General features: G+C 46.4%; 1 protein-coding gene and 1 long non-coding RNA gene across 6 annotated transcripts in view; one reads left to right on the forward strand and one right to left on the reverse strand.

Moving 5' to 3' along the window:
* Window positions 1-6003: 6003 nt before the first annotated feature.
* The window catches only part of Hpse2 (heparanase 2 (inactive)), a 574766-nt gene continuing 552798 nt past the window's right edge, over window positions 6004-27971 (reverse strand). For 3 of the 4 annotated variants that reach the window (XM_034509671.2, XM_034509663.2, XM_076921689.1), the window contains 2 exons: window positions 23700-23846; window positions 6004-7978 (listed from right to left, as the gene is read on the reverse strand). In XM_034509671.2, coding sequence (XP_034365562.1) covers window positions 7813-7978; window positions 23700-23846 — 313 coding nt within the window. In that variant the 3' untranslated portion in view covers window positions 6004-7812. The remainder of the gene's footprint in view (window positions 7979-23699; window positions 23847-27971) is intronic. The other variant, XM_076921673.1, reaches the window with a different exon arrangement.
* LOC143436991 (uncharacterized) lies at window positions 7957-23349 on the forward strand. Of its 2 annotated transcripts, none has more exons than XR_013106713.1 (3): window positions 7957-8039; window positions 8250-8353; window positions 21641-23349. It is a non-coding gene; the product is annotated as an uncharacterized LOC143436991 (long non-coding RNA). The 2 variants fall into 2 exon arrangements; XR_013106712.1 differs by lacking the exon at window positions 21641-23349 and adding an exon at window positions 16776-17393.

Below are 27971 nucleotides of genomic sequence, written 5' to 3' on the forward strand. Positions count from 1 at the left end.
CCGCCCCGTCAGGCATTGCTCTCGTTTGGCAGTGCTTTTGCCCTTCTGGCCACTGCTCTTGCTGGTCACCTGCCTGGTAAGCTGCGGGTGGCACGTCCCCCCTGGCATAAGTAGGTATCCCACTGCCTTTAGAGGCACCTGCTGAGTGCCGGTGACATTTCTTCTAGAGGCCCTTTTGCTTGACTTAGCTAAGGAATTCCCCATAGTTTTACAGAAGGGGCAACTGAGGCTCCTGAGAGAACCAACTTGCTGAAGAGGGACCAAATGGAACCAGAACCCACGTTTCCTTGCGCCTCCACCGGGCCCTTCCCCGCCTTTAGTTTTTTTGCCGAATCTGGTTGTGCAAGTTACCCTTTTGTGGGTGCTTACCCTTCCTTACCCTCGGGTGGACTGAACCCATGCAGAAGAGTCCAGCTACCTCTGGTGTGCTGCAACGCCCTGATTTACTAGGGTTCCCTCCCAGTCGGACTGAGGGCTGCATACACGTTCGGGCTTTTGTCTTGAGCCTGTGAGTGATTGCAACCTATTAAGATTTTATGTGTATTTGGAGTGACGAAAGGAGTAAAGAGGCCAATGTAGTCCGCAAAAGGGGCTGGACGCCTACCCGGGTCCTCGCTGGGTACCGTGGTGCTACAGAGAAACTTGTGTACAGCCCAGTAGGGAAGGAGATGCAGCAGGGTGCGAATGAACACTCCCCACCTACAAGGCAGAAGCCAAGAGCCAGTGCCGTGGCCACTCCAGCTACCAGAGGTCCAAACAGCTTCGCGCGTGCCTGCGCCTTCCCCACCACCCTGCTCAGCCGGGCTCCAAAGTAAGGCCACAAGCATCTGTCTCCTTGAGTCCTGAATCTGCCAATGCTATCCTGCTGACTTCGGTCGTTTCCCTCTTGTTTCAAACAGTTTGTAAGCTTGAATAACTGTCACCCATGAACAGTTTATAGCCATTCTAGTTCATGCTAGTGACATGCGTTTTACAGATGACTAAAGGATGTCGCTGGCATCTCTTCAGGTGGTTTCTCTTCATTTGTGTAGCTTTTATTTATTTTTTCTTTCAAAGAAATATTTATATCTTTTACGCCTTCTATTATCTATTTTTATCCATTTAAATCGTCTTTATTATTGGATTGTAAGAATTCTTTAGGTTCTAGATATGTTTTAAATTAGATATATATTTTAAAAATTCCATTATTTGGTCTGTCTTTGTGTATGTGTGTGTGTGTGTGTGTGTGTGTGTGTGTGTGTAAGCGTGTGTAAGCGTTGCCCATGAGTGCATGTGGAGTTTGCTGCTTTTTGGTCAGGCTGGCTGCTGGCAAACTCCAGAGCACCTCCTGTCTCTGGCCAGTCACAAGCACCTAACCCAAAGTCCTCTGAGGGACGGAGAGGCTAGACAGTTTCTCTTCTGAAGTGACCAGAATCGGTCCGGTAGAGCTGCCACGGTCTGCGGATGTGGCTAGCTTCTGGACCTTCGGGGGCCCATGGGGCCCACTTTGCAGTTTGCTTTATCGCTCATTCTCTAAAAGGAAACATTCTCTTTTGGTGGGAGGCAGAGCTTCCGAGGCTCAAGCTCACAAAACGTAAAAGCCTTGGAAACTCAGTAGTAACTTAGTAGTTATACGATTCCCAGGTCCCTCCCCAAGGTTTTGAAAGCTAGGGAGAGGAGACTCTGGTGGAGCCCGGGAGCCAGCTTTCATGGCTTGTCCTCTATGCTGGGTTGGGTTTTGTGTGGCGCAGTTGCCTGTGCTCCTGGAACTCACCCCAGTGAATTTGCTCGGTCATCAAGCTAGACTTGAGGGAATATTTTTTTTTTTTTTTTTTTTTTTTTTTTTTTTTTTTTTTTTTCTGGTTCGTTGCTGATGCCCTGTCTTGGCTGAATTGACTTTGCTTCCAGGAAAAGTCACACACCACTGGGGTTTTCAAATTATGTTTTTGACATGTCCAGCAGAGGGCGCAGTATCTAGTACTAACAATACTCACCAGTGGCTAGGCAGGGACTAATTCAGGTTGTTCTTTGATCCAAGGACTAGGTTGTCAGGACTTGAGGAGTGGGGCAGGTGAAGAAGAAAGCTCATTTAGGGCACCGTGTAACAGGTTCTGTAGATTTTGGTATCACCATAGAAACGGTAACCGTCATTTGATAGCATGGTGGGATTGCGTGCCATCCATGGCTTCTCCGGTCTTTAGCACCCTTTAGAACTTTTCACAAAGCAGATGCTGGTAAGTGGCTTCCCAGGCAAGGGCTTCATTTTCTAGAGCCCAGTTCTAGATGGGTCCATGGACTGAGTGGAGGGGGTTTTATTGTGGTCCAGGCCAGGGCCCTAACTATTCTCACTTGATCCTACATGTTCTCCTTGTTTGTCAGCCCCTCATCGGTACCCATAGTATCCCTGAAGGAAAGTGCTGAGGATGGCAGTGTGTCCCCGTCAGTCTAGACAGAAGTGACTGTATGTGACACAGCATCTGCCCCTTTCTCATCCCCACTGACTGAACTTCAGTTGATTCATGAACAAGAACCTTGATCATAATAGTTATCAAGATGGTACGGTTTACATATTAGTATAACCCCAGAGCCTTAACCAATACATCCCCGACATCTAACTTGAACTATGAAAGACAAGTTCTGCTTCAAATGGCTGAGGCAAGGCTTGCTGAGGAGAGCAGAAAGACAACGTCATGAAATCAAAGGCCCAGGTGTGTGTTAGGTGTGTGTTAGTGTTGAAATCTAAGTGCTCAGACTTAGGTCCAGGAGTGGTGTGGAAAACTGTTGCCTCTCCCCCAATAAAACACCCTGACCACAGAAAGTTAAAGAAGTCATATTTTATTTCTTACAAAACAGTATCTTAAAAACAAAACAAAACAAAACAAACAAAGAAACAAAAAAAACCCCACTACCTCATGGCCTCAAACTCTCTTGCAATCACCAGGTTTGCAAAAGCCAAAATTTAATGTGTGTTCTGGATGTTAGGGCCTGTTAGAATCCCTGCAGACACAGCCTTCCCCAGAAGGAAGGTCTCCTGACCTCATCTCACTGGCTTCCAGATGAATAAAGCCAAGGCTTCTTTCTATTTCTTCTGAAATTATAATTTATTACATAACATTTACAAGCTGGACCCAGGGTGTTTTCCTGAATAATAATTAGAAGAGTAACATTCCTGACCTGGGCTGTCAGAAGGACTCCTTTTCCACTGCGGGCTAGCAGGACCACGGCAGGAATTAATGAGCCAGTCAAATGGAAACTTCTCAGCCCCTCCCAAATGCTCCCAGCTTTCACAGGGTCTGCTCTGGAGTTTAGGAGAAAGCTGTGCCAGTGTGGTTGGTTTATTTTCATGTTTCAGAGAGTAATTTGCAAGTATTTGCATGTGGTATCACCCCTGGGGTGCTGCTATACCATTTACTGCTCTGTATGGGCGGTGGAGGGCAGGGAGGGAGACAGTGCCTACGGAAGTGCTGGCTCTGCCATTTACCTCCCAGGATGCAGAAATACCAATCATCATCACCAAAGGCAGGTCAGGGCTGTGGGAATGGTTTTTAGCCTATTCTACAGAGAAACCCGGAGAAGCAGACCGGGAAGGTGACTGTGCCATGGTGAGCATGGAGAGCAGAGGCTGGTCACTGCCCTCCTCACTACCAATCAAAGATACTCCTGTGCTGCTTCAAACCTGAGGTCAACTGCTCTCCCAGCAGTGGGATGGGCACAGGGGCAACAGAGTTGAGAAAAGGGGGCAGGTGTTGTCATATTAATGGCAGAGTGTCATCAGAGCAGGTTCTGAAATTCCGCAGACCTGAGTCTAAGCCCGTTCTTGTCTGCTTATGTGGATGGGTGTGAAGGTTCCTTCTTCCTGGTGAAAATGAATGGAGTCTAAATACTGATGAGAAGGGTGTCCTACAAAGGGACGGTGGTCCTTCACTCTAAAACTTCCAGTCGTTTGGGCCTTATACTAGGATAACTCAACTTGGCATTGCCTCTGTCCAAGATACTTCTCATTCTCTTCTTTTCAATGGCTACAGCCTGAGAAATGAGCACAGACAATTCTAAAATTGGACTCTCACTCTCAAAGAAGAGCAGATTTCCTTGGGGTCCCCCTTGGGAGACAGTGACTGGCAGAAGGGAGACCATGGAACTAGAGAGTAAGAAGCTACCGGAGAAGCCACCAACAGGGCGTGGGCAGGGTCAGTGCTGCTGACACTGCAGTTACAGCTCTCCCTGGCCTTCTCAGACACATCACTATTGTTCTGGGTTGCTCTGTTTGTACCTCAAAATATTAAAGTCCTTTCAATTGCTGGTGTTTTGACCATTATAGAAACCTACCTGGTTTGCCTTTCCTTCTACAGAGAGGTTAAGTGTTGACCTTTTGTTTTTGAGAAAGAAGGCACTCTGCATGGATCTGCAAGGCACAGCCTCAGAGTCCTGTGTGCATGCAGGACACCCAGGTGGAGCACACTTGAAGATGCTGGTCTGGCCCAGAGTATGCTGGCTGCAGATGCTCAGTGGTTAACACCCGGGCACCCCAGTGCTCACCCTGGTGCTGGAAATGGGTGGAGGACCCTCAGGCAGAACCTATCAGTTACCCTTATCCTACATGAGAGTACGGGGCTTTGAGCCCACCCCTCTGGGGGCTTACAAAGTGCCCAGCAAGGGCAGAACTTAGGAGGAGCCCAGGAGAGAGGGTTGCAGAAGAAATCCTGGGCTTGGGAGCCCCAGGTCTTTAGTCTCACAGTTGCCTGAGTCTGATATTTTCAAGCCTTTCTCCAGCTAGGAGATAATGCTAATATCCCACAGAGACAGCTTTTTGCAGGGCATTAGAAAAATGGGGACTTTCTCTCCCAGTAACAATGAGAATTTATTCTGAGGCTTTGTGATAAGAAATGAGAAAGAAAATCATTCCTAGAGGCAAGGGGAACAGAAAACCATCTCAACAAAAGGCACAGACTTCTCATTACGCGTGATTACTCTTTCAATGAACATATCCACAAGCCCATTCTTTGGTTTAAAATGAAGGGCTCTTAAGCCTCTCATGATCTCTGCTGTGTCTGGCTTGATGAAGGAAAACTGACCCGAGAGGCCTGCTGGAGGGCTGCCTTACTCTTCCCCAGCTACCCCACTGGGTCGCATCCTGCTGTTTACTGGAAACTGTGTTTGGGTGAAAGCAAAGAGTAGAGTCCCTGGCAAGAGCAACATCACTGCTCCTCCCATGCCTCCCTCAGGGCATCAAGACAGATGCCCCTGGCAAAGCAGCTGTGCAGTGTGATGTTCTAGTGAGTGTCTTGGTGCCCTCTGAGAAAAGCAAATACTTCTTCCTGGAGACAGTTGTGAAGACAGAACTGCAGGGCTCCGAAGACAAATTTCATTGCTTCCCTCCTCCCCCTTTATTAGCTCAAAAACAAACAGAACTTCAACCTCATGGGTGCAGTATTTAATTCACAGAGAAAGACAAAGGCAGCAAAAATGACCTACATCCTGGGAGGCTTAGTGAAGAATTAACGCCTATTTACAGAAAATGTGTTTGTGTGGGGCTCTGGAAGTCTTGGTTATACTGAGCAAGCAGTCCACCAGGTGAGGGGCAAGTCTGTGACAGAAAAAGCCACTGAGCTTGGTGACTACGTAGGTTCTAGATGATTCCTCAAACAAACCCATTTCACTGTGATGCTGGGCAGCCTGGGGACCCTTCCCACGCCTCACAAGTGCACGGGATAACAACAGTAACTTTATTAAGTGGCTTCCACATAGGTAAAGCAAACTAGCTCAGGGCCTGGCATTAAGGGTCTCTATCACTGCTGTTATCAGGGGCCCTGCAGCTGCACCCAGACAAGTACTTACAAGAGATTCTGAGACATGTTCAAGAAAAAAATATCTGTCTGTCTCCTTTCCTTTCCTCCCACATTCTTCCTGACTTTGGTCCAACTGTTTGTCTCTTTTCTTTGTTTCCTTCCCTTTCTTTCCCTCCCTCCCTCCCTCCCTCCCTCCCTCCCTCCCTCCCTCCCTCCTCCCTCCCTCCCATCTCCAGTGCTGTGCTGGAGCTTCTATGGAAGGTGCCTGAGAAGGGAAGCTCCCTGGGAGCCTTGCTGGGTGAGCAGTCTCATGGGCCACCATTTCCAGATGCTAACGAGCTGGCCAGCCTGTCTTCCGTGCTCTGCCCTTGCATGCCCTAGTGTATCCACTGTGTGATGCTCATTCTGTACTGAAACTGAGCAGACCAAAGTCCGATCCCATTGTCTTCCTTATAGGGAGAATCAGATGGGTGGCTCCCTCTACAAATTCCCAGCTCTCCAAACTGAGAGTATTGGGCACCTTGCTGCCTAACCTTCCTCTTGTCTCTCACTTTGCAAATGGGACTAAGCCCTTATTCTTCAGGCATCCTAGGCATACCTCTGTTGCTTCCCCAAGCCTGTCTGTTCACACCAAATTGGTGCCCTGTTCCCAACTTATCTGGCACCCAGGAGTGTCAAGGGTTCCCTTTCTCCTTGAAGGCAGCATCATTCACGTCCTTTTGTTTCTGAGGTCAGTCATGTCCACAGAAAGTCAGTGTGCCTGCAGGTTGTTTCCAAAGACGCCCATATCCCGAAGGACCCAGTGGTGGACTTTAAGGCCCTCGTCTTGCTTGCCCAACTCAGAAGTCCTCCACATACCATTTATTGGTTTTGCCATCAGATCAGGTCCCCACTTTTCCTTAACAGAGCCAATAGGAGACTGTACCATGCTTAAGTACATCCACTTGGGGTAGGATGGAACTGGTCACCTTTAATCTTCCTCCCTAGTAAACGCACTAAGACTTGGCTATGTGGGAAGAGGCAGAAAGGTTTGACTGTGTCTGCAATGACTTCATTCATGCCTTCTCTAAATGGGTTTTTTGAGTTTTTCACTCAAACAACTAAGGCCTTCTTACTGTTTTGAGTCTTTGAAATCCTTTCAGTTTGAGGGCAAGGTCTAAATTGCTTGTTGGATCAGTGTGTGTGTGTGTGTGTGTGTGTATGTGTGTGTGTGTTGGATGTTTCCATGTACTTTTTCTTTGTACTACAGCTCTCTCCCTCCTGGCAGCATGAAGAATGATGATTTCTTCTTGTGGAGCCTAATACACTGCTCTCCACTCAATGACTATTGTTACCTGACGCCCATCCTGAGCTGGAGGGAGTCTAGATTCACAGAGGAATAGAAGCTTAGAGTATGACTGTAATTCTACTTGTGAAGCACCCTTTCCCAGAGGACCAGCCAGTGATGGATGCCACTGTCAGAAACCCAGATGCATACACTCACACAGCAGCCAGGAAATGATAGAAACAGCTCACCCAGCAGGCCAGGGCTGACTCACCCGTTAGCTCCCCCTGGGAAGAGAGGTGTCAGGAAACCCAGGGCAGCAGCAGGAAACAGACAGAGGAGGAGTTAGAAGAGGATTAGATTTGCACCCCCACTGGCTTTGGCTTCTCCCCCTCCCCCTCCCCCTCTGCTGAGGGCAGCAGCCCTAGGCTAGGGGCTGGGGTTTGCAGTTAGTTACACTGCTGTGTGGTCAGGACCACAGGCAGCTGGTTTGGAAACACTGCTGGAAGCTTGCTGTCAGCTGTCTGTGCATAAACAGACACACATCTTTATCTTTGTATAGGAACAGAGGATGTCTACATTTTCCTTAGGGACAGAATGCCACCTACCTAGACTAAGCTCACACTATGACATTTAGTCTCCCTTTGGAGAGTCTATGTTGCCCCAGCAGCATGGGAGTAGAGGCTGGTTCTAAAGAAGGTGTCTGAGGAACAAGGGCGCTATGTGTGTGGAAGAGCAGGGCAGTCCAGCGGGCCCACCAGGAGCTCAGGAGCAGAGGGCGTCTTATCGATAGCGGCAGGCCAAAGCATTGACATTCTTGACCACGTAAAAGCCCATGGTGACTGGAGGGATGACCAACGTCCGGCCGGCCCGCAGGGGGCGGGGCTTCAGTTCTGGAAGGGTCCCGTCGTCCACCATCACTAAGGGCTGGCCATTGAGCTGTACTGACCTACAGCAGGGGAAAGAGGAGACTCATTATCACACACTTGCATCTTGCATTTCCTTGACAGGTAAGAGAACTGACATGCAACATATTTAGAGTTATTCTGAAATGACCAAGACAAGCCAAGAGCTCCAATGTTTCAAGTTTAAGAATGAGTTTCATATTTAATGTGTTATAGATGTCTCCACTGTAGCAGTAACAACAAAGCCAGCGGCAATGTGGGCATGTGTGACCACACTCACGTCCCCGGTTGTTTTTATTCTTTCTGTGTAACTAGACATTTTCAGCTCAGAGAAAGGGGACTGCATCCAGAGCAAACTCTGAAAAGACAAACAGCTCATCTGAGGCTGAATGGGAAGGAAATGGCATCTTTGGCACAAGGTAGGGAATTCCAACAGCTTCTCATCTCTTCCTGATTCTGTTCAGGTGTATGGATGGGAAGGAAAATTCAAATCAGGTTACCAGCCGGGAATACAGTTGCAGATCGAGTTCAGACAACCAGCACTGCACAGTGCAGGGTGTCTTTGGTCCTTGCTCAACCTCCATGGGGACAACATTGCATGCTGTCACTTGAACTATAAGGACACCAGAATGTTATCACCTGAGATAGAAACCACTGTTTGCTATTCCTTCTGCATTATGAAGGACAAGTTTAGAGAGAGAGAATAAGACCCATACTTGATAGAGCAGCAAATTCTCAGAGATACATGTGCTGTAAGTGGCTTCCAATGAAGGTTGGGGCAGAAGACCTCCAGGCTTGGGACCACATGGGTAGACTTGGGCTGAGTCTAGCTCCATCAAGGCAGAGGGAACATTCTCTTGTTGGAGTGACTGAGGAGTGAGCAAGCAGGAGACTCCTGGGTAAACAGTCAGGCCTGCCTCTGGATGGTGTGGGGAGGGAGAACGGACTGAAGGTCAGTATTGACTTCATTAAATATGTAAAAAGATCTTGATTCCAAATGTCAGGTGTACCTTTACTTCCTTACTGTGAAGACAGCCTGTTTATTGGCGGGGCAAGTGGGGAAGGGTCCAGATCCAAAAGAAGCCTCAGGCAGGTTATATTTTATTTTATTTTATTTCAGGTGGTGTGGGTATCCAATAACTAGTGGCCGGTAATACTGATTCACTTTCTAAAGCATACTCAAATGCATACCACCTCTCTGTTTGCAAACTCAGTCCTCCTTATGCGTAGAATTAAATGTAAGGATTTAGGTTACTGTGCTCTAGATTCAGATGCCGTCAGAGTACTGATGCCTTTGGGTTCTGGGAAGTGCAGAACGAAGTGTGGAAAGCAAATGCTCAACCATCAACAGTAGCTGCTCTGCACCAGCCCCTTCTGCATCTCCTCATTGTGGGTTATATCTAGAATCAGGAGTCTGGGCAAGACCCTGGACTGAAATCTCCAATTTTAGAAGCTAGGTCAGTAACTTAGGAGCTGACTGACAAACCCCTTACCTGCTCTGCCTGGAAGCTCCTGCACCTGTAAGACTATCCCACAGCTACAGTGTGAATGCGATGAACTAAAGAGAATAGAAGGACTTTGGCAGCATAAGAACCAGGCAGCCGAGGCGTGTCTTCTGTTGTTCTCGTAGCCACTGTGGACTACGCTGCTCCTGGTCATTCTTGGCTTCTCTATGGAACTGAGTTTCTCATCGACCCTTTCTGCAGAGCACCTCCCCCACACCCCGGCTCCCACTACTCTTTTTCCTCTCTGTCGGTTTTCTCCATCTCTGGATGCTGCTTCCTGCTCTTTCTCCTCTCTGTTCTTTCCCATCTCTGGACGCTGCTTCCTGTTGACGGGAGCCTTCCTTTCTTGCCTGCCACCCAGATGTAAAGTGCCATGCTTTGTCCCTGGGCTCTTCTTAGACCATGGGCTCCTTTTAGGGCGTGTTACCCATAGTTACCACGATTACTATTCATGTGTCATCGATTCCCGAGGCCATATCTCCACCCAGACCCTTCTTTTGGACTTAAATACTTCTACTTAGCAGCCCCCACAAAAACTTCAAAGTCACACGATCCAGTTCAAACCCTGCCTGTAACTCTGCTTTTAAACACATCTGTGACTGTGCCACCATTTAGCCAGTCACAAGTAGAAAGCTGGAGTCTTCTGAGATGCCTTCCCCAACCCCCATTCTGCGTCACAGGGTAAAACCCATTCTGTCTTTAATGCTTGCCAAGTCTGCTGTGTTCTCCCTTCATCCCTATCACCGTGGCCGAGAACCTGCCTCTCCTGGCGTCTCTGTACCTCCTGCTTACAGATGCTCTCTGTTGGCACAGCACTGCCTGGCACCTCCCACCCTTCTTATATGATGCAGACTTCACTTCTCTACTTTCAGTCCTGGGGTCTCCAGCTGTGCACCGCAGGGGCAAGTGGGGTATGAGCAGTTAGTGAGAGGACATCTTCAATACATACATATCATATGCAAAGGTTTAGAATTTTAAAAACGCCTTACACATAGATAGAGTAAAATTTTTTTCAGAGGAAAGTGTTAAGCAGATATGTACAGTGGGGTTAAAATATTCAGGGGACATGGTTGAGATTAAGATAAAGGTTCACTTAAAACTGTTATAAAATTATTATTACTATTTTGGGAAGATGTTTTTACCATTCTTGAAAAGATAATCACATTTTTATTTATGTGAATACATATGTATACTATGCTGTGTGTGGGCTTCTCTCAGAGGCGGGAAGTGTCAGAGATGCTAGAGTTACGTCTGGCTGTGGGCTGTCTGATTGGGGTGCTAGGATCCAAAGCTGGTCCTCTGGGAGAGCAGTTAGCACTAGTAACCAGTGAGCCATCTCTCCAGCCCATGGAAGAGACTTTATGATAAAGACTGGTGTGAGCCAGCCTGGGAGCACACAGGGAGGGATCCATGGCTCCAGCTGTATATGTAGGGGAGGATGGCCTTGTCAGGCATAGGTGGGAGAGGAGGTCCTTGGTCCCGTGAAGGCTGGATGCCCCAGTGTGGGGGAATTTGAGGGCAGGGAGATGGGAGTGGGTGGGTGGTGGCACATCCTCATAGAAGCAGGAGGAGGGGGGATGGGATAGGGGGTTTCTGGGTGGATGGGGAATGGAGAAAGGGGGTAACATTTGAAATGTAAATAATATATCCAATAAAAAATTAATTAAAAAAAAAAAGACTGGTGTGAGAAGGTAGGCATGTGTCCAAATGTCAAAGGAACCTCCGTATTTGAAGAAGCTAGGTCTCTTTGCTTCAGCTTGTGCAAATCAAGTGGCTGTCAGTTTTACTTCTGGGTCCTTCGGGGAGGTGATGCCTCCACTAGCAGGCTGCCTGTCCCACTCTCAGCCTAGCTGAGAGGAAATCCTTGATGTCTATTTGGCTGTTTCTTGCTCTGGACAACTTTCTCTAACCTTGGGTGAGGCTCTCTTGGCTTCGCCCTCCTTTCTCTGTGGTGTAGGGATTTATTGCGTTGTCTCTCAGTGTGTTGTGGAAACAGCGCAGAGGCATAAGGCAGGGAATCAACATTTCTTTGGAATAAGTGAATGGTCTTTGAGACCCTTCACATAATCTCTAGGCTTCCCCCATTAGTGTCTGTGCTCAAGAGAGCCTCCCTGGAGGTTTGCAGAAAGTACCTTATAGATTCTATTAACTAGCAATCACTCTGTCTCTCAGTGGAGATGTCAGATAAGATCTGAATTATCACTGCTTCTCACAGTCACTCACCTGACACCTTATTTCCACTGGACAGGAGGCCATTGATCATTGCTAGTGTTTTTCATAAAAAAAAAAAAAAAAAGAAAGAAAGAAAGAAAGAAAGATCAAAAAAGGAAAAAAAAGAGAAAGAAAGAAACAACAGAAGAAAGAAAGGAAAGATCTGCATAGCTGTCTCCTGGCTAGGCTGACCCGAGTTAATTTTGTGGGTGAGGCTGTTTGAGACTTGGGTCCTCGCAGCCTTTATCCTCATATCCCTTCGTTTAGAGAGGGATAATGTACTTTATTACCGCTTTTGTCCTCTTCTCTCTGCTTATGTTTTTCTTTTAATATTTATCACACAGTGAAGTCATATCATGCTAAATGTGACACCATCCTTCAGGTGTATGCAGCAAGGAATTGACACGTTTGCAATTGCATCAGTGGTGAAAGAAAAGACCACGGATCGTGGAATGCTTTGGTGTGAAAGGCAGGGTTCTTGAATTTGCTTTGCCTGGGCTCCTTCAATCCAAGAATGCAGCAACGTCATACTTCACATGAACAAATCACAGTCTAGACAATCTAAAACTTATCCAATTTTCAGAGTCCGTGAGAGGCAGGCCTGATAGGTGCAGGGATTCCCTCATCTACAGGCTTGCCTGGCCGTCATGGCAGGGCTAAAGAGCCCTGTGCAATATGAAAAGCTTTGTTATTTTTAACTGCGCCACTGAGACACGGTCAAAGAGGTCAAGTGCCGTCGGCAGGGTCACAGAACTAATAAGCAGGTAAGCCAGGGGCTGGCCTGCTGACCGCCTCCTCCTATTTCATGTTGTCTGTCTGAGTTTCTTTCTTTGCTGTTCTTATCATCCTGTCCTCCTCCTCATCTTCCTCGCTGGGTCATGACTTTTCAACAGAACTTTAACCGGTCCAGCCAAGGCTGAAGTATTTCTCTTAACTTCCCAGCCTCCTTGAATTGCTAAGGATACCTAAACTATCCAAATATTGGGACAACTGTGTCTTATTGCCTTTTGTTTTCACAGAGTTTGAGTTACTTTCCAATTTCTAAACTTGTTTTCTCAGTTTTATGTGTTAATTGAAATGGGATTCGATGTGTCAAGTCAGAGTCAAGCCCTCTGCGCCCGAGTTCTCCATGGGAGCACCGTGACCTGGTTACTCCACCTCCACTGCTTGTCTGCAGTGTCTGGTCCTCATGTCTTATTATGGCTCCTAGTATTCATGAGCATGTAAGTAGGGGCTTGACTCTTCTCAGGTCCCAAGATAGAAAGTCTAATGACTGCATCCTTTTGCAACCTTGTCTCTGTGTCTGAGCATGCTTTCGTGGGGTTGTTTTATCAGAAGCAGACTTGGGAGCTGGTGTCTGGTTTTGGCTGGCATTTCAGGGGGCCTTGAAGGGAAGATAAAAAGACCCCAGCTCTACCTCAGACACTGAGTTTAGGCTTCTCCAGAAGATGGAGTAACAGACAGATCAGATGAACTCTAGGTCTTCTTTGCCCTGACTATTTGTCACCAGGCCGCCCAAACCTAACAGCTGGCCTGAGGCAAAGTTCAATGTCTAATTTAGAATGATCCCGAACAGACAGAGATCTGAGCACATTGTTCACCTGCCTAAATGTTCACTGGCTTCTAGAACGTCATTTGAAGTCCCCCTGAGCCGGCCATTTAATCAACACCTCCAGCTCCTTAGAGGCTCATTCTGACTTCCCCCCACTCTCGTCCCTGTCTCCCACTTCCTTCATCCTGTGCTGCAATTTCTCTGGTTGGTTTTTCTAATCTCAGGGTTTTGTCTTTGTTGTTTCCATTGCTTGGAAATTTCTCAAACATGCTGCCCTCAACTGCTGCTGTGTCCTCTTCTTTAAAGACTGATTTTTAATTTTTTGTGTGCATGGTGGGGGTGGTATTTACACACTAATGCAAACTTCTATGGAGGCCAGAAGAGGGAGTCCCTGGAGCCAGGGCTACAGCAGATTGGAAACTACTCAATGTCGTGCTGGGAATTGGGGGGCGGGGAGAGGTCCTCTGCAAGAACAGAACCTGCTCTTAACTGCTGAACTGTCTCTCCAGCACCTGAATTCCCTTACTTTTGATCATCTTGTTTGTTTCTTAGATCAGGTACAAGTGGCCTACAAAAGCGTCCCATAATTCCCTGTACTTCTTGGGTCTCAACTTGGATCATGAAATTGTGGGTGCTTGTCTTCACCCCAGAGAGGAGGGCTGATGACTGCCTCACTCTTTGTTTTCTTATCTGTCCACAACTGGTACAGCTTACATTACAGGAGACATTAAAGGTAACTATACAGTCAGAAGAACTGCAACTCAGAAGGGAAAGACAACACACTGCCAGTCCAGAAACTGAATTCAGTCTAGATTGCAGACATTAAATGTGTCAGTTTAGATAGGTTTTCGGCCACTTCCGGTAGGCTTCTAGATTGTAAATAATGCAAGAGATTGAAGGCAAGAGAGGAGTAGGGACAGGAGATAGAACAAATAAGAATGTCTGTGCTTCAAACAGTTGCTCTCTCCTTAGCTCGACGCTAACTTGAGGCCACTAGGGGGCACTCTTGTTCTTTACAACAACGAAAGGAGCACCAGACTGCAGGGTTGCTCCCAGGAAGCCAAGCTCGTCCTCTAGTCCCTGCTGTCCTCACTCCATCTCCCCAGGGCCAGGAGGTGTACCTTGCACTTAGTGTGTTAAAGGAACAAATCTCAGTATCAATCAAACCCAAACCCAGACTGCACTGTGGCCCCCTTGGCAGGGGTCCCGTCTGGAGTGGGGCCCAATCTTATTAAGGAAGCGCGCGAAGCAGGGATGCAGTTCCCGGGCCGTGCGGGCTTCCCAGCCCGAGTGCCTAGGGGGATCCCGCCGCAGGTGCGGAATCGCTGGCCCCGGCGCCAGGCTCTCCGGGGTTCTGGGTCCCCGGCCGCCCCGGGCCGCACCTGTTAGTGCAGCTTCCCAAGCTGGGCTGGGAAACTGGTGTGTGCAGCTGCCCTGCCCTCCTCCAGGTCAGGGCCAGGTTAGAGCCGGAGGGGCCCAGCCAGGTTTCAGAACCGTGGGCTTGCTTCCCTTCTGCTTCAGGAGATGCATGGGAAAGGAGATTCCTTTCACAGGGCCCTGAGCAATGCCAATGCATCGGTGATGGTGGCCAAGGCGTCGTGATTTTGTCTTATGATTCTGTCTTTCTGACGGAGCAAGGTTCTGGGTCCTCTCGGAGCCCTCCTATTCCCCAACGATCTTTCTTTCAACTGTAACCCAATGCTTCCTTCCCTAAGCTTCCTTCCTTTCTCCATCCTCAGTAGTTAGCACTTAGCTGTCTGGCTTTTCCCTACCACAGCAGTTCAGTAACAAACGTTTGAGTTCCAATGGGACTGACTGGGCTGCTACAGAGAGGAGACCAGAAGAGAGTGGAAGGATTGGGAAGAAAACTCCCTGTTCCCCTCACCCTGCTAGGGTGAAGTCCACTGCTGGAAGCTGATGAAATAATTTACCCTATATTCATTCTACCTTCTGAAGGGCACACGGAGGGTCTGAAGAGCTTTGATCCAGCTTCCCTCCCCACCTCCCGCCCCCCAATGCCTGCTAGGACTGGTTAATGCTGCACAGGGGACTCTCATAGGTTCAGTGTCAGGGATATGGATGGACTTTGTCTGTATGTAGTAGGTTTGGGGGAGGGGAGGGCATGGTTTGAATGGTGTTCCGCCTAAATCAGCACAACAGGATTCTACTATATGCTTTCCAATAACTTAGCACACTTGGCAGACAAGATGAGCACCCAGCTAAGGAACCTGGTTTTACACTGATACTGCTAACTTCCAACTGATGAGAGAGTCATCTGGGGGCAGTTTGAGAAGAAAATTTAATTCTTCGACCATCTCAAAGCTCCATGTCATAGGCATATCACACTCAAACCACAGGGCACGATTGAAACCAGATACAGAAACTACAGAGCCTTTACTCCACAGTTAACTGTGTTTTATTCCCATTGTAAAGAACAGTTGCCACAATCACCAAGTGGTGATTAAGGGGTATTACTCATATCTGCACAGTTCTCTGGGATGTACAAAGTCAATTACAACAGACTTAGGCCTTGCCCACCAAGCCAAAAAAAATCACTAGAGCATGCAAATGTGTGGCCAAACACATGGTAATAAACACATTACATAGAAAACACAAACTGAAGGAAAATCAAATTTAGCCTGGATTTCAACAGTTTCTATGGTCTGGTGCTAGTGTATCTTTGTGGCCTTTCTCCTCACCCCACAGGCGTCCTATATTCTAGTCCTTTGTGAGATTTGCCACCTCCAGGACAAAATGAGCCTTGAACTTGTGTACTCCCAAACCTCTGTAAGCTTATCTTGTGGGCTCAAATGGCCTCCCATACCACAACTGTTTCCTAGAAGCATGGCTTATCTTTCTGGATAAACACAGTGGCCTCCAACCTTTAGACTTTTCCAGATCCCAAGCTAGAACTCCAACAGCCCCACCCCCCACCTCTGGCTTCTAGAGTCCTCATTGTCTCAGAGGAAGACTGAGGCTTATTTCCCCAGTCCTACCTGTGTGAAGCAGGTAGAGGCAGTGTGGGGCAGAGTGCAAGCATCGCGGCATTTTCCCAAGTGTAAGTCTAAGATCATCTATAAGCCACACCTGAGGTGTGCCCTTGACTTTATGGTCATGGCTCCCTGGATACTTCTTGAAATCCATTAAAGCAAGTAGAGAAATATCTCCAATTTATTGGCTTTTGACAGTGCTCTGTATCACACCAGGTACTCTCTATGACCCTCTGAGGTTAAAAAAAAAAAAAAAAAAGATGTTCCATGTGACCTCTGTTCCTAGGTCTGTGGATATCAGAGGGCGACATGTGCCGTAACTCTAAGCCGCTCCAGTAACAGGAGCACAGAGGGGTGGCCTTCAGGGTTACTGGTGTACAACAACCAGCAGACGGGCTTGTTGTAGGTGCCAGAGGCGGAACAAGCCACCTCCTGATGCCTGTCCATCATCAGGAAGAAACTGGAGCAGAACTTGTCACCTTCTAAAGGTGACACACTTCCATCACCAAACCACAAAGGAGACGAGGGCTGCCTCTTCTCCGTCTACAAAGAAACACCTACACATTTATTTTTCTGCCCTTAGTTTTAGAGCCATTTGGAGCCACGTTAGCTACACCATGAAGAAATCATCCTACAGGAAAGGACAGAAATCCCTGCCTGAATAGAGGGTCCCCACGTAAGTGTGAGAGGAGACAGACCAGAGCCATGATGGACAGCTGTGCAGAAGGTCTGCAGCTGTTGGAAGTGAGCTGGAAGGACGAACATTCTGGAGCTAAGGACAAACGGAAAGCTCTCAGAAAGCAACAGTGAAAGCCGTGGATCCACAAACATCTTGGTTTAAGATGTCAAGTCACTGTAAAACAGAAAATCATTTCATAATCCTATAATCTGCACATCACTAATCTGGGATTTAAAACAAAACAAACAATAAAGCTTTGAGAGGCCAACTCTCAGCCTTCTACTCAGGCATGAGAATCCCCATGAGCTCAGGGCGAGTTCACACCTTTGGCAAAGTGGCATGGTGCCCGGATGGGGAAATCAAAGATGTGACTCATCTGGGACCTGAGTTCCAGGGCTTACGGAAGGCCAGTGCTTCCCAACTTTGGTCACATATTTGAATCACCTAGGGAGCTTTAAGAATCGCTGGAGCCCAGATATTTGGGTTAATTGCTCTGGGGTGTGGTGTGGGCACTGGGGTTTGAAAGCCAATAGCTGTTTAAAGTGCAGCCAGGGCTAAGCAGCACGGGAGGGGGGCGGTGAGAAAGGATGGAGAGGTTTGCAGCTGGGGTGAGAAGGAGTCAAGTCACTTTCTGGCTGTCACATTCTGAGTTTACTTTGGATAAAAGGTGCCTTCTTGACTCTTTTGCAATGCCATGGGAGGAGGCCACAGTTTTTAATGCAGATGTGAGTTCTTTTAAAAGGAAATATTTGGGTGAACAGACTGAAGTGGACATTTCTGCCCTTCCAACCAAAGCTGCCCCTGCTTGTACACTGTGAGGTGAATGCTCTTAGAACTAGGGAGGTTGTGAACAGTGCTTCACACACAGGGGGAAGGATGCACCCAGGCAGAGGAAGCCTTAGCAACGACCTCACACTGAGAAGAAAGAACTGAACACATTGTCCCTTTGGACAGCATTGCTTCTTCATATCCCTTAGTTCCTCCGAAGTCCTGAGTTGTGACACCAGCTCCTTAGCGACAAGCTTTGTTCAGGTGGAAGAAGGTTATGATGGGGTGAAGAATTCCCCAGCTGGCACTTTTACTATACTCTTAGATATGCACACAGAGATTTACTTAGACACACCATTATGCTACCATCTCATCGGGAGCTACCAAACACACAGAATTCAACAAGGCTCACAAAGATCTCAAAGCTTCTAAGCTTCTATGATTGAGTTTGCATTCTTGGGAGAGCCTGAGGCCTCTTCTCTCTGCTGATTTGCCTCCCCTTTCTCTCAGATCCTGAGTGTGATCACTTTTAATAAATCCTTTGTTCACACACATTTGTGTTCCTGCTTTGGTGTCCACTTGGAGCTCAGACTTGACCATTAGTGTTTAAAGTGCTACCCTGCTGCCCACACAGCCCAGCTCATAAATGTCCCAGGTAGCCCTCTTGCTATTTGGGGCTTACAACCAGCTTGCCTTTCCTCCCCAGGGGATCCAAATGACCTTTCAAAAGGCTGCGGCTGCCCCAGCAGGACCCTTTCTCTAGGTCAAAGAGGTTTCCATTCTAAGCTCTGCTTTTTACAAAAATGGTCTGATTTTCTCTTGATATTTAAAAACCTACCCGCATGGTTGGCAGGTTCTCCTATATTCTTTCCATCTAAGTATTACACTTTGGAGTTCCTTACATGCTACTATATACAAACAGATTCCAACTTACAAATGGATTAAAGAATATAAGTGCTCAGTGTATAGTGTGTACCTCCCATGCAGCAGGTCATGAGTTCAATCCTCGGTACAGAGAGAGCAAGGAGAGCAGGAACGAGGGTGTGGGAGGAAGGGAGGGAGGGAGGGTAATATATATATATATATATATATATATATATATATATATATATTCATATATATATATGAAGAAGATAGCAGTGTGTATTCACCCGATCTCAGAAACATAAATGCACACACATTTAAATGATATAAGTGGAATGGAAGAAACCATAAAGAACAAGATAAAAAGAAATACTTCATGTCAAAATAATATTCTAGAAGTGAAATATTTGAAAAATTAGGAAGTAAGATACTAGAAAATATAGTTCAATATACATGATAGATATCAGAGGGGGAAATTGACTTACATTAGAGCAAAATTACATGCTTTTAATAAGACAAATTAATATTCCAAAGGAAAAATAAGCAAGGAACACAAGAAACTTGTGAAAACAGTCCATTAGTAGCAGAGACAAGCATCTTCAGTCTTACACAGACTACCTCTCAAGTGGGAGACACACCCTTCCTGGTGTTGTTCCAAAGCTTAGATACGGTAATGGGTACCGCAGCTATTACAGCTAGCCGCCTCTGTATTAGCATAAGATTAAATGTTCAGACAGACTGAATTGTGGCCAGTAAACATGGAACCGCCTCTGGTCTATGTGGCTTAACTCAGACTCTAAATGAGGGCAGGGGACAAAACAAGATTCCCTCCAAATGTCACTAAGCCCAGAACTCTTAGCAGACACTGGTTCCCTGGGGTCTGTGTGAGAATGTCTGATCTGATGAAAGGCACCCCTTCCTTTCTAATTTCAATATCACACCCCTCTAAATGCAACTGAAGGAGAGAGAGAGAGAGAGAGAGAGAGAGAGAGAGAGAGAGAGAGAGAGAGAGAGAGGAGAGAATGAGCGCCTGGGGTCTGTCCTCAAACCTGTCTGACTCTCACTTTCACAGACTAGTTGGTGTCTCCTGTCCAGATGTTGCTTATGTCTGTTGAAAGACCTTGGAGGTACTTCTGCCCAGGCAGAACTAACTCCCTAGAGATGAACATTTCTTCATCTGTGGTCACACAAGGCCATGAGAAGACACTTTCTGTAGATGGTGGGACTGCCCTAGAAGAAGTACTCCTCTCCTCTGATGCATTCAGAAAGGGACCATCTCCTATAAAGCTGAGGCCTAGCCCACAGAAGACCCACAGCTGGGGATTTTCTGAGAGAAAGCAGCCAGCTATTGCCACCCCCCCCCCCCATTAGCACACCCTCTGTGTGTGGTTTGAAGAAGTTACTTGGCTAGTGACCATTGAGACTGCAGGCTCTGGGGTATAGAGGACACAGGACTGAAGAGAATGGTTGGCAGACATGGACAGTGTGATGGTGGAGAGTGGGGTCAGTCCTGCCTCCCCCAGCCTTCCTGAGGCCACCCTCTGCACCCACAGCGCTTCTCCAGAGGATACCCATCTTGTCTTCCACCAGGCAGGACCAGGTGAATCTGAAGTGAAATTTATCTCTTTTAAACTGAACCCCTTGTATCTCTGCCAGTTTGAAGTGTTATGGGCCAAATTTGCCAAATTTTCCTTAGCAGCAAAAGTCCTAAGCTTACCTCTCTTCTCTGAACCACTTCTCCTGTTTCGTTAACTAGTCTGTGATGAGTTTGTGCTCAAGATGCAGGATATTCTTGGCTTGAACACTTGACATTTTTAAATGCCTACCCTGTAGGGCAAAGAGTCCTGGCCTCTTGTCTGGGTCCTAGAATAATACAATGATCTCTACGACCATTTAAATAAAGAATCAAGACCTGTGTGAGTGTCAGTACTGACCACTGAGACAGGAGACGGTGAACTCAGATGCTAAGGCGATGTCTGACCAGCAGCTCCTGGAGTACTTTCTACAAGAGGGCTGACACACCCTCACCTTCCACTCACATGGTGATATCCTTCCAGAGACTTCAAATCTTCTCAGCCTCGACAGCAATTCTGAGAGGATAACCATTCCATGGTCTTAACAAAAATACTTTCTGGCATCCTCCTAGCATAGACCTAACTGCTGGTTTGACTTGCTTGTGTCAGACCTTTTTCTGGCTGCTCCAGAGACGAGCAGTGACACATCCTTTACCCCAAGAACTTGCCATTCTCTTCTGAGTTAATATGGCTTTAGGTTGTAGCAAGGAATTAGCAGATACAGAACAGAGTCAGGCCCCAGAGGCTTGTAACAGAAAGAAAGGAGACATCACAGACTGAAATCACTTCCTAGCCTTTCCTTTCATCCTTTCTGAGCGCTTTGCTTTGCTGACACCATTCCATGTTTCCTTGGAGAACCCCAGCCAGGCTCACTGAGGGATCCTGCTCTGTAGCAGAGACTGAGCACGAGATGTGGAACTAAACGGTCCACTCAACTCTCTGACAGCCCTGCCTAGCAACTTATAGGTCAAGATGGCACAGCACAGAGTCAGAGCCTCCAGGGTTTGGGCTAGAAGAGACGATAAATTATTACTACTTTGTAGAAAAGGAACAGACCACAATGCTACTGCAAGGTCCGAAGTTTAGCTGTGCACTAGTGACAGGTCAGACTTGGAATCAGGAGCTTTTTACTTCTGACTCTAAACCAGAGGCTCTCAACCTTCCTAACGCTTTGACTCTTCAATGCAGCTCCTCATGCTGTGGTGACCTCTAACCAGAACATTATTTTTGTTGCTACTTCATAAATGCAATTTTGCTACTGTTATGAATCATAATGTAAATATTTTTGAACACAGAATTTTGCCAAAGGGGTTGGGATTACAGGTTTAAAACCACTGTTCTAAACCACCTTAATACCATATATATAATAATATGTACACATATAATATACATAATAATACCAATATATAAAGTAAAATGTAACTATCTTGTAGCTGTGTATCTAGATTTATATTTGTAGATGTATGTATTCATGCTTTATACCCAGAGAAGACTTTATTTCACTAGTGTCCTCTAATTTGATCTCACTCTCTTCTCCTTTCTCTTTTCTTTTCTTTTTTACAGATAAAGAAACTGAGAGCTAATCACATGGATGAATGTCAGCTTCTGCAAGCCTTTGGTTCTGTTTGATCTCGGCATTTTAGTTCTTCTTCAGGATCCCTGTGGAATGGAATTTCTCTGTCTTGTTGTCCTCCTATACTCCGAACAAAACTGTAACAGCTCCCTAGGAGTCTGCTGACTAGGTGAATTACAGGGTGGCAAAGTGTATCACAACCAGAGAGTCAGTTACTTCAGGCACCCTAAGGACAAGACTGGAGGCAGGGCCATAGTGCTGGGATGAACAGTGAAAAGAACTATGCCCTTGCTTGCTGGGGAAACAGGCTCATTCAAAGATAGCACCCTCTTACCGTCATCCACGCTGGCCACCTTGGTTTGATTTTTATGCTGTTCTCAGTATGCCTTTTATAAAACCATAATCTTTAATGCACAAAAAGTGTGAAAAAGATCATTCTCAGACACAACAATAACCCCCTCTTCCACAACAGCCCTGCTGAGTGGAGGACCAGGAAGGCAACGGATACTTACTCAGTATTTATGGTGCACCTGAAACCTGACATGGATCGCCTCATTTACTGTGTCCCACTTGAGAGGAAACTGAGGCTCACAGAAGTTATACAATAGAACTTGTCTCATATAGAGTACGGATTGACATCTTGACCTACTGGACAAAAAGCATTACGCTAAGTATGCATCTTCTTCTTGACACTGGACAGGTTCAGCTCCTAAGCTCTAACTGTCATAATCAATCAGTGCCAGGGAGAGAGCCTTTTATGTATGCTAGAAGTATCTTCGCAGGTCATTACTGAATACTAGCAAGAGGTTTGCCTGTACTTATGGTCCTAAGAAAATCAGAACCAGGATGAGAATTTAGGGCTGCAATGGACTGTGGCAAACACAGAGCAACACTTGAGTGCTACGTTTCAGGGCCTGAGACCGTGAGTAGCTCTTTCGGGATTTACCTAGGTCGTACAACCATTTTCTGGCAAATCTCAGGCCAACTCTGGGTGTCCTGCTTAGGATGAAGGATGAGAATTCAGCATGCCAGCCGTGAAATACAGGGTAATAGATAGTGATAAAACTTTCAAGGGTCCCGAGGATACAGGCAGGATTAAAAAAAAGAAAGAAACGAACAGAAAGGAAAAGAAAAAGCTACATATATGCAGTGGAGCAGTGGACACAAAGAACCAGGATGTGAAAATACAGATCTGGGGTGGGCTAAGGAGATTCAGTAAGTGACTTCCCAGACTGTTTTGTTCCATTGCACATACAGTTGGAAGCCAAATGCAAGCCACCAAGGTTGCAGTGAAGCACTGACCAATTATAGCACAAATATTTGTGGGCAGCTGTGGGAGTGCGAGCCACCTGCTCCAAGTTTACAGCTTTGTTAAACTTGGTAAACATTAAAAATGCAATGGGAACGCCCCTGATCTGCACAGCATCCCATGCCTGTTCTAAGAGGCCTTGCTCGGGGACTGGGCCGTTTCTGCCCTTGGTGAGGCCCTTCTCAGTGTGGTTCAGTACTGCCTTCTGCTGGGACATCAGTCCTGCCAGTCTCCAGGAGAGGCTGAGGGAGGCTGTTTGAAGGGCCACGGGGAACCTGAAATACAATGTCCCTCCTTTTATCTAGACAGATAAAACAGATTCAGCAGTGATGTGCCAAAGTTATATAGTTAAGAGCCAAAATGACTCTTGATCTCTGAACTTTGGGCCTTTCTCTAGGGCTTCTTCCTTCATCTCGGGCTTTGGAGATAACAACGAAAGGGAAGTTGTAACATTCAACAACATTATAGCTGGAAGAGACATGGCTACTGCCATGTGATGATATGGCAGAATGAAGAACTGACATGCTCAAATACCACTGTTTTTCTATTGTTTGACTTTGCAGTTAAATGTAAACATGGGGATGGACAGGGACCTGCCTAGAGATTTCCCCAAAGGATCTGAACCCCCCTCAGACTGCTTATCCCTGTCTACCTCTTTGAGCCCCAGTGAGTGAGTAGCAACCATGTTGCCTCTCCTGCCCACAGGTCTCCTCCTCAGCTAATTCCAGCTTGGCACTTACTTGGACTTTAGGCCTTCCTGCCCATAGGGCTGCAGCAGATACTGGTGCACGAGCTTGTCCCTGAGAGTCCCAGCCAGTTTGATTTTCTTTCTTGATCGATGTAGGTTGATGATGAAAAGTGTAATAGAGCCACGGACATAGTTGTGGCTGAGTTCAAGAGACAGAGAGAGGAGCGGGAGAAGACGAGACAAAGTGGTCAGTTAGATGTTCCTAATAATTTACAGGCTGTACAAAACAGGACCACCCTAGAAGAGTGCCTTCATTTTATGGATCATTCTAAGAGACCTTTGGGATGGGGATACCTGGTTATTTGCAGTTTCCTAAAGAGAAGGTACCCACCTTCCACTCCACCCTGTGCTTCTTTAAATGTACTGGGATTATTAACACACACACACACACACACACACACACACACACACACACACACACACATTGAAAGTAAGATATGATGACTGCCAAATAGAAAAAAAATAGACCCAGGAAAAAAGAAACAAAGAGGTAAAATAAAATTCCCTATAGTTATATAATCTGGAAATAGTACAACATTTTGGTGAACATTCAATATTTTAATTCTTTGAGAATGATCTATAAAGCATTTTGATTATAGGATCAAACTATCTCCATCGCCCTTTCCAGCTAGTGCATACATGGTCTTGTGTTATTACAGTTTCTTTCACTTCTATAGGAATGCTGAATTTCTAGTCATGGAAATGTAAAATAATTTATTTAGCCAATCCACCACTTTTATGGACTCATGTTGTTTTTAATTTTTTGCCATTATAAATTATTTCACAAAAGCCTTAATTTTACATAAACTTTTTGTGTATCATGCTTATTATTGGTGGTAAAATTCTTAAATGCTGGAATCACTGGGTCAAGGTGTTTGAACATCCTATGATTCCTCAGCAGAGTTCCGAGTCTTTCCTGTGGTGTCCCTCCCTGTGAGGAGAGTTTATATCCTTGTGCCCTTCTACTCCAGAGTGATTCCATGACCTGCTGTGTCTAGTGTGATGTGGGTGGACATGTTCAGACGTCTGGGCAGACGCTGAGGAACTGTCCATTCAATGGTATGCTTGCTGCCTCTGCTAGGGGATGAATGGAAGCATCTTGTTGCTTAGTCTTTACTTTTGCAGACACAATCCCTTGCTATGTTGCCCAGACTGTCACTGAATTGTGAGCATCCTGCCTCAGCCTCCCCTGTGCTGGGATGACAGACAAATGCCACCATTCCCAGCTTGACAGTGTTTGTCACAAAGGCCTGGGTGCTGAGCCCCATGGCGTACAGGGAGTGTGAATGAGAGATATATCTTCTTACTGGAAGCCATTTGGGTTTGTGCACTCCTAAGATTGTTTTTGGTCCTGATGCTCAAACTCAGATAATAACTAGGGATAGCAAATGGCTTTATTCACTGAGTCATATTAATGGTCTTGGGTGATTACCCCCCCTCCTTTTTTTTTTTTTTTTTTTTTTGTAAACCATAGCAACATCACTTATTCTGATAAATACACATATTTTAATAACATTGATACCATTTAGACAGTTTATAAGAATTTGCTTCTGCCAGCTCTGTTTGAAGAGTACCCATTTCTTTATGCCCTTAAGAACACTGGGTATTTATCTTTTAAAATATCTTTGCCAACCCAAGAGAAGATGGGATCATGATGTTATATTTTATATCCCTGCTCATACTGAAGCAGTGTTCTTTCATTTGCCCAGCCCCCATTTTAGAATCCCTTTAGGTGAGAGCAGGGTGTTTGAACCAGGGGAGAATATATGCCGCATGCAAGGAGAACCTTTCTGTGTGTATCAGCACAGCAGTAGTGATTTCCCTCTCTGTAGGAAAAAAGACCTTAGTTTCTAAGAGGTCCCGTGGGGCCCCATCTGGATGGGTTAATGAGAGGAAACAGAAAAAGTGACCCAGCCCAGCTTTCAAAAGAGTTCAGAGAAACGCTAAGACAACTTTGCCCAGAGGAAAATGCTGCCTGCAGATATGGAATCCCTGGGTTCCTAGGTCACTAGTCTTTGCTCTTACAGAGGCAGAGTGAGAGTTTTGCGGCCAAAGGCAGGCTGGTAGGATAACGTAGGAATTTTAAAGTACAGGTTTTAGGGTTCTCTTCATTTGGGCTCGAGGCCTGGGAATCTGTATTAAGATCTTGCCAAGATATTTGGCTGATGAGTTGGGTTTGAGAACTACAATCTTAGACCAAAACCGCTGAGGTTATGAGAAGGACTCCCAGAATATCCTCCTGGCTATGTATCAGATGTTCCCCCGGTACATCTGTAAGAAGGTACACTGTTGTGTTCAGGCTTCTTGGAGGTCTGCATTTGTGTTCTGATAAATCATTAAATGGCTCCCCTATGCAGTCCTTCCTCCATTCCATTCCAATCCCCTGCAGCACATAAATTAGCGTTTGCAGTCAAATGATTTAGAAGAGAACACCAATTGATTTGAGCAGGCTCGAGTTTTGAAGAAGGATACTAGCGGTTGCGTTGGCAGTGACTGTCACTGGAAAAGAATATCAGCTCATTTCTATAGGTGGGATCTCAGCTTAGCTGAGCTACGTACAAGACGGATGAAGACATCATTAGCTATGGGTACTGTGGGCTTCAGAGTGTGAGCAAAATAGGCATGGGTGGTTATCAATTCAGCCAGACCACAGTAAACCCTTTTGCAAGCTACTATTAAACAATCGTTTTAAAGGCCAGCAGTGGAGGAGGAGAAAAGCACGTGCTTGCATTTACGAGTTTCTCCTTGGCAGGCTGGGGCAGAATGTGCCCTTGGAGACTGCAGGAAGAAGGGTGGGATGTGAGGAACTGGTGGCTTGGAGGGAGACCTGAAACACAGCATTGCTGTAGGGAACGCTGTCCTTCCAAGCTGCTTGGCAATGGTTTGATTTCTACGTACATAGTTCTCCTGGGAGAGACAAACCAGCACAGCCCAGGGACCTAATTGAACAGGTTCTCAAAGAACTCATGGAGCTCATAGGTAGGAACTGGTAATGAAGACTGCCCTAGCTACTCACCACTCTGCTTGGTTGATAGGCAAGGGCATGGAACAGAGGACTTTGGCTACAATGACACATTCTTGGGAAGGGGTTCCCACATAAACCTAGAGTTCTGTGTTGAGAATTCAGATTCCTGAAGAATGTATGATCTCTGTCCACATGCAACCGATCCTGGAGGAGTATGTAATCTGTTAGAAAATGGTCTGGAGGCCTGGTCAGCTTGCCACTTTTAATGCCTGATGTCTAGTTCTGGTGGCCTTTGGTTATCTTAGCAAATGTCTCTTTTTGGAGAGAAGCTGTTTCGGTAGAATGCCTGTCCTGCTCTGCATCTCACTTGTGGTGAGACATTTTCACCAGCAGCCAACCCATGTATCTGGAGTTCATCTTTTCTGGCTGTTCTTTTCCTGCCTGACATCTTTTCTTTGTTGCCATGGGAGGAGGAGGAAGTGAGTCAGAGGAGGGATGCTGGAATGGGAAGATCCTGGATATAGGAGGTGGGAGATGTCAGATGGGAGGTGTGTCTTGAGTTCCAGACAGAAAACAGTCGTGTTCTAGAAACATCTCCAGTGAAGCGGGGAGTCTGGGAAAAGGAGGGGGTGATGCGCTTCAGTCACTGGTCACTGCCAGCGAAGGTTAATGTGCTTGAGAATGTCGTTGGTCCATTGTCTCCAATCTAACTCAAAGGTTTTGGGTTTGGTAAAAGTCAGGCCCTGTTTTGCCAAACATTTTTCCCCTTAATTTCAAAGCCCCTGTGTATTTTAAGGGAAATTTAATCCACATGTTTCTGATTCATTTACACTTAACTCATCAAAATATTGTTTTGTAAGAGTCATTTGATGTCCAAGAAACCTCAGGAACCTTTTTTATGAGCTTTTTAAAAAAAACTTCTTCTGAAAAACAGGAAGTCATGTTTTGCCAATAATAAACGAATTTGAACCCCAAAAGGCTCAATTTTGCTTCAACATCCACTAGGTTTCAGTTGGTTCTGAGTGTGGCTGAGGACCTCAGCTCCACCCCAGAAACATACATAGTCTCAGCAGAACGGCCACAAACAGTTTTTCTGTCAACACTTGATTGCAGGGAATGGAAGGTCTGCCAGCACCGTATGACTGGTTAACTTCAGACAAGGACAGAGGCACTTGCTGGTGTTGGTGTGAGAACCCCACATCTCCTAAATCAGTTTTAGGGGATTAGGCTCTGCGAGGTCGGAAAGGATCCATAATGCATGAGAGACATGGAGGCATCCAAGTAGGTGACACATGACTA

The sequence above is a fragment of the Arvicanthis niloticus genome, chromosome 1 (assembly GCF_011762505.2).
Source record: "Arvicanthis niloticus isolate mArvNil1 chromosome 1, mArvNil1.pat.X, whole genome shotgun sequence".
Taxonomy (NCBI): domain Eukaryota; kingdom Metazoa; phylum Chordata; class Mammalia; order Rodentia; family Muridae; genus Arvicanthis; species Arvicanthis niloticus.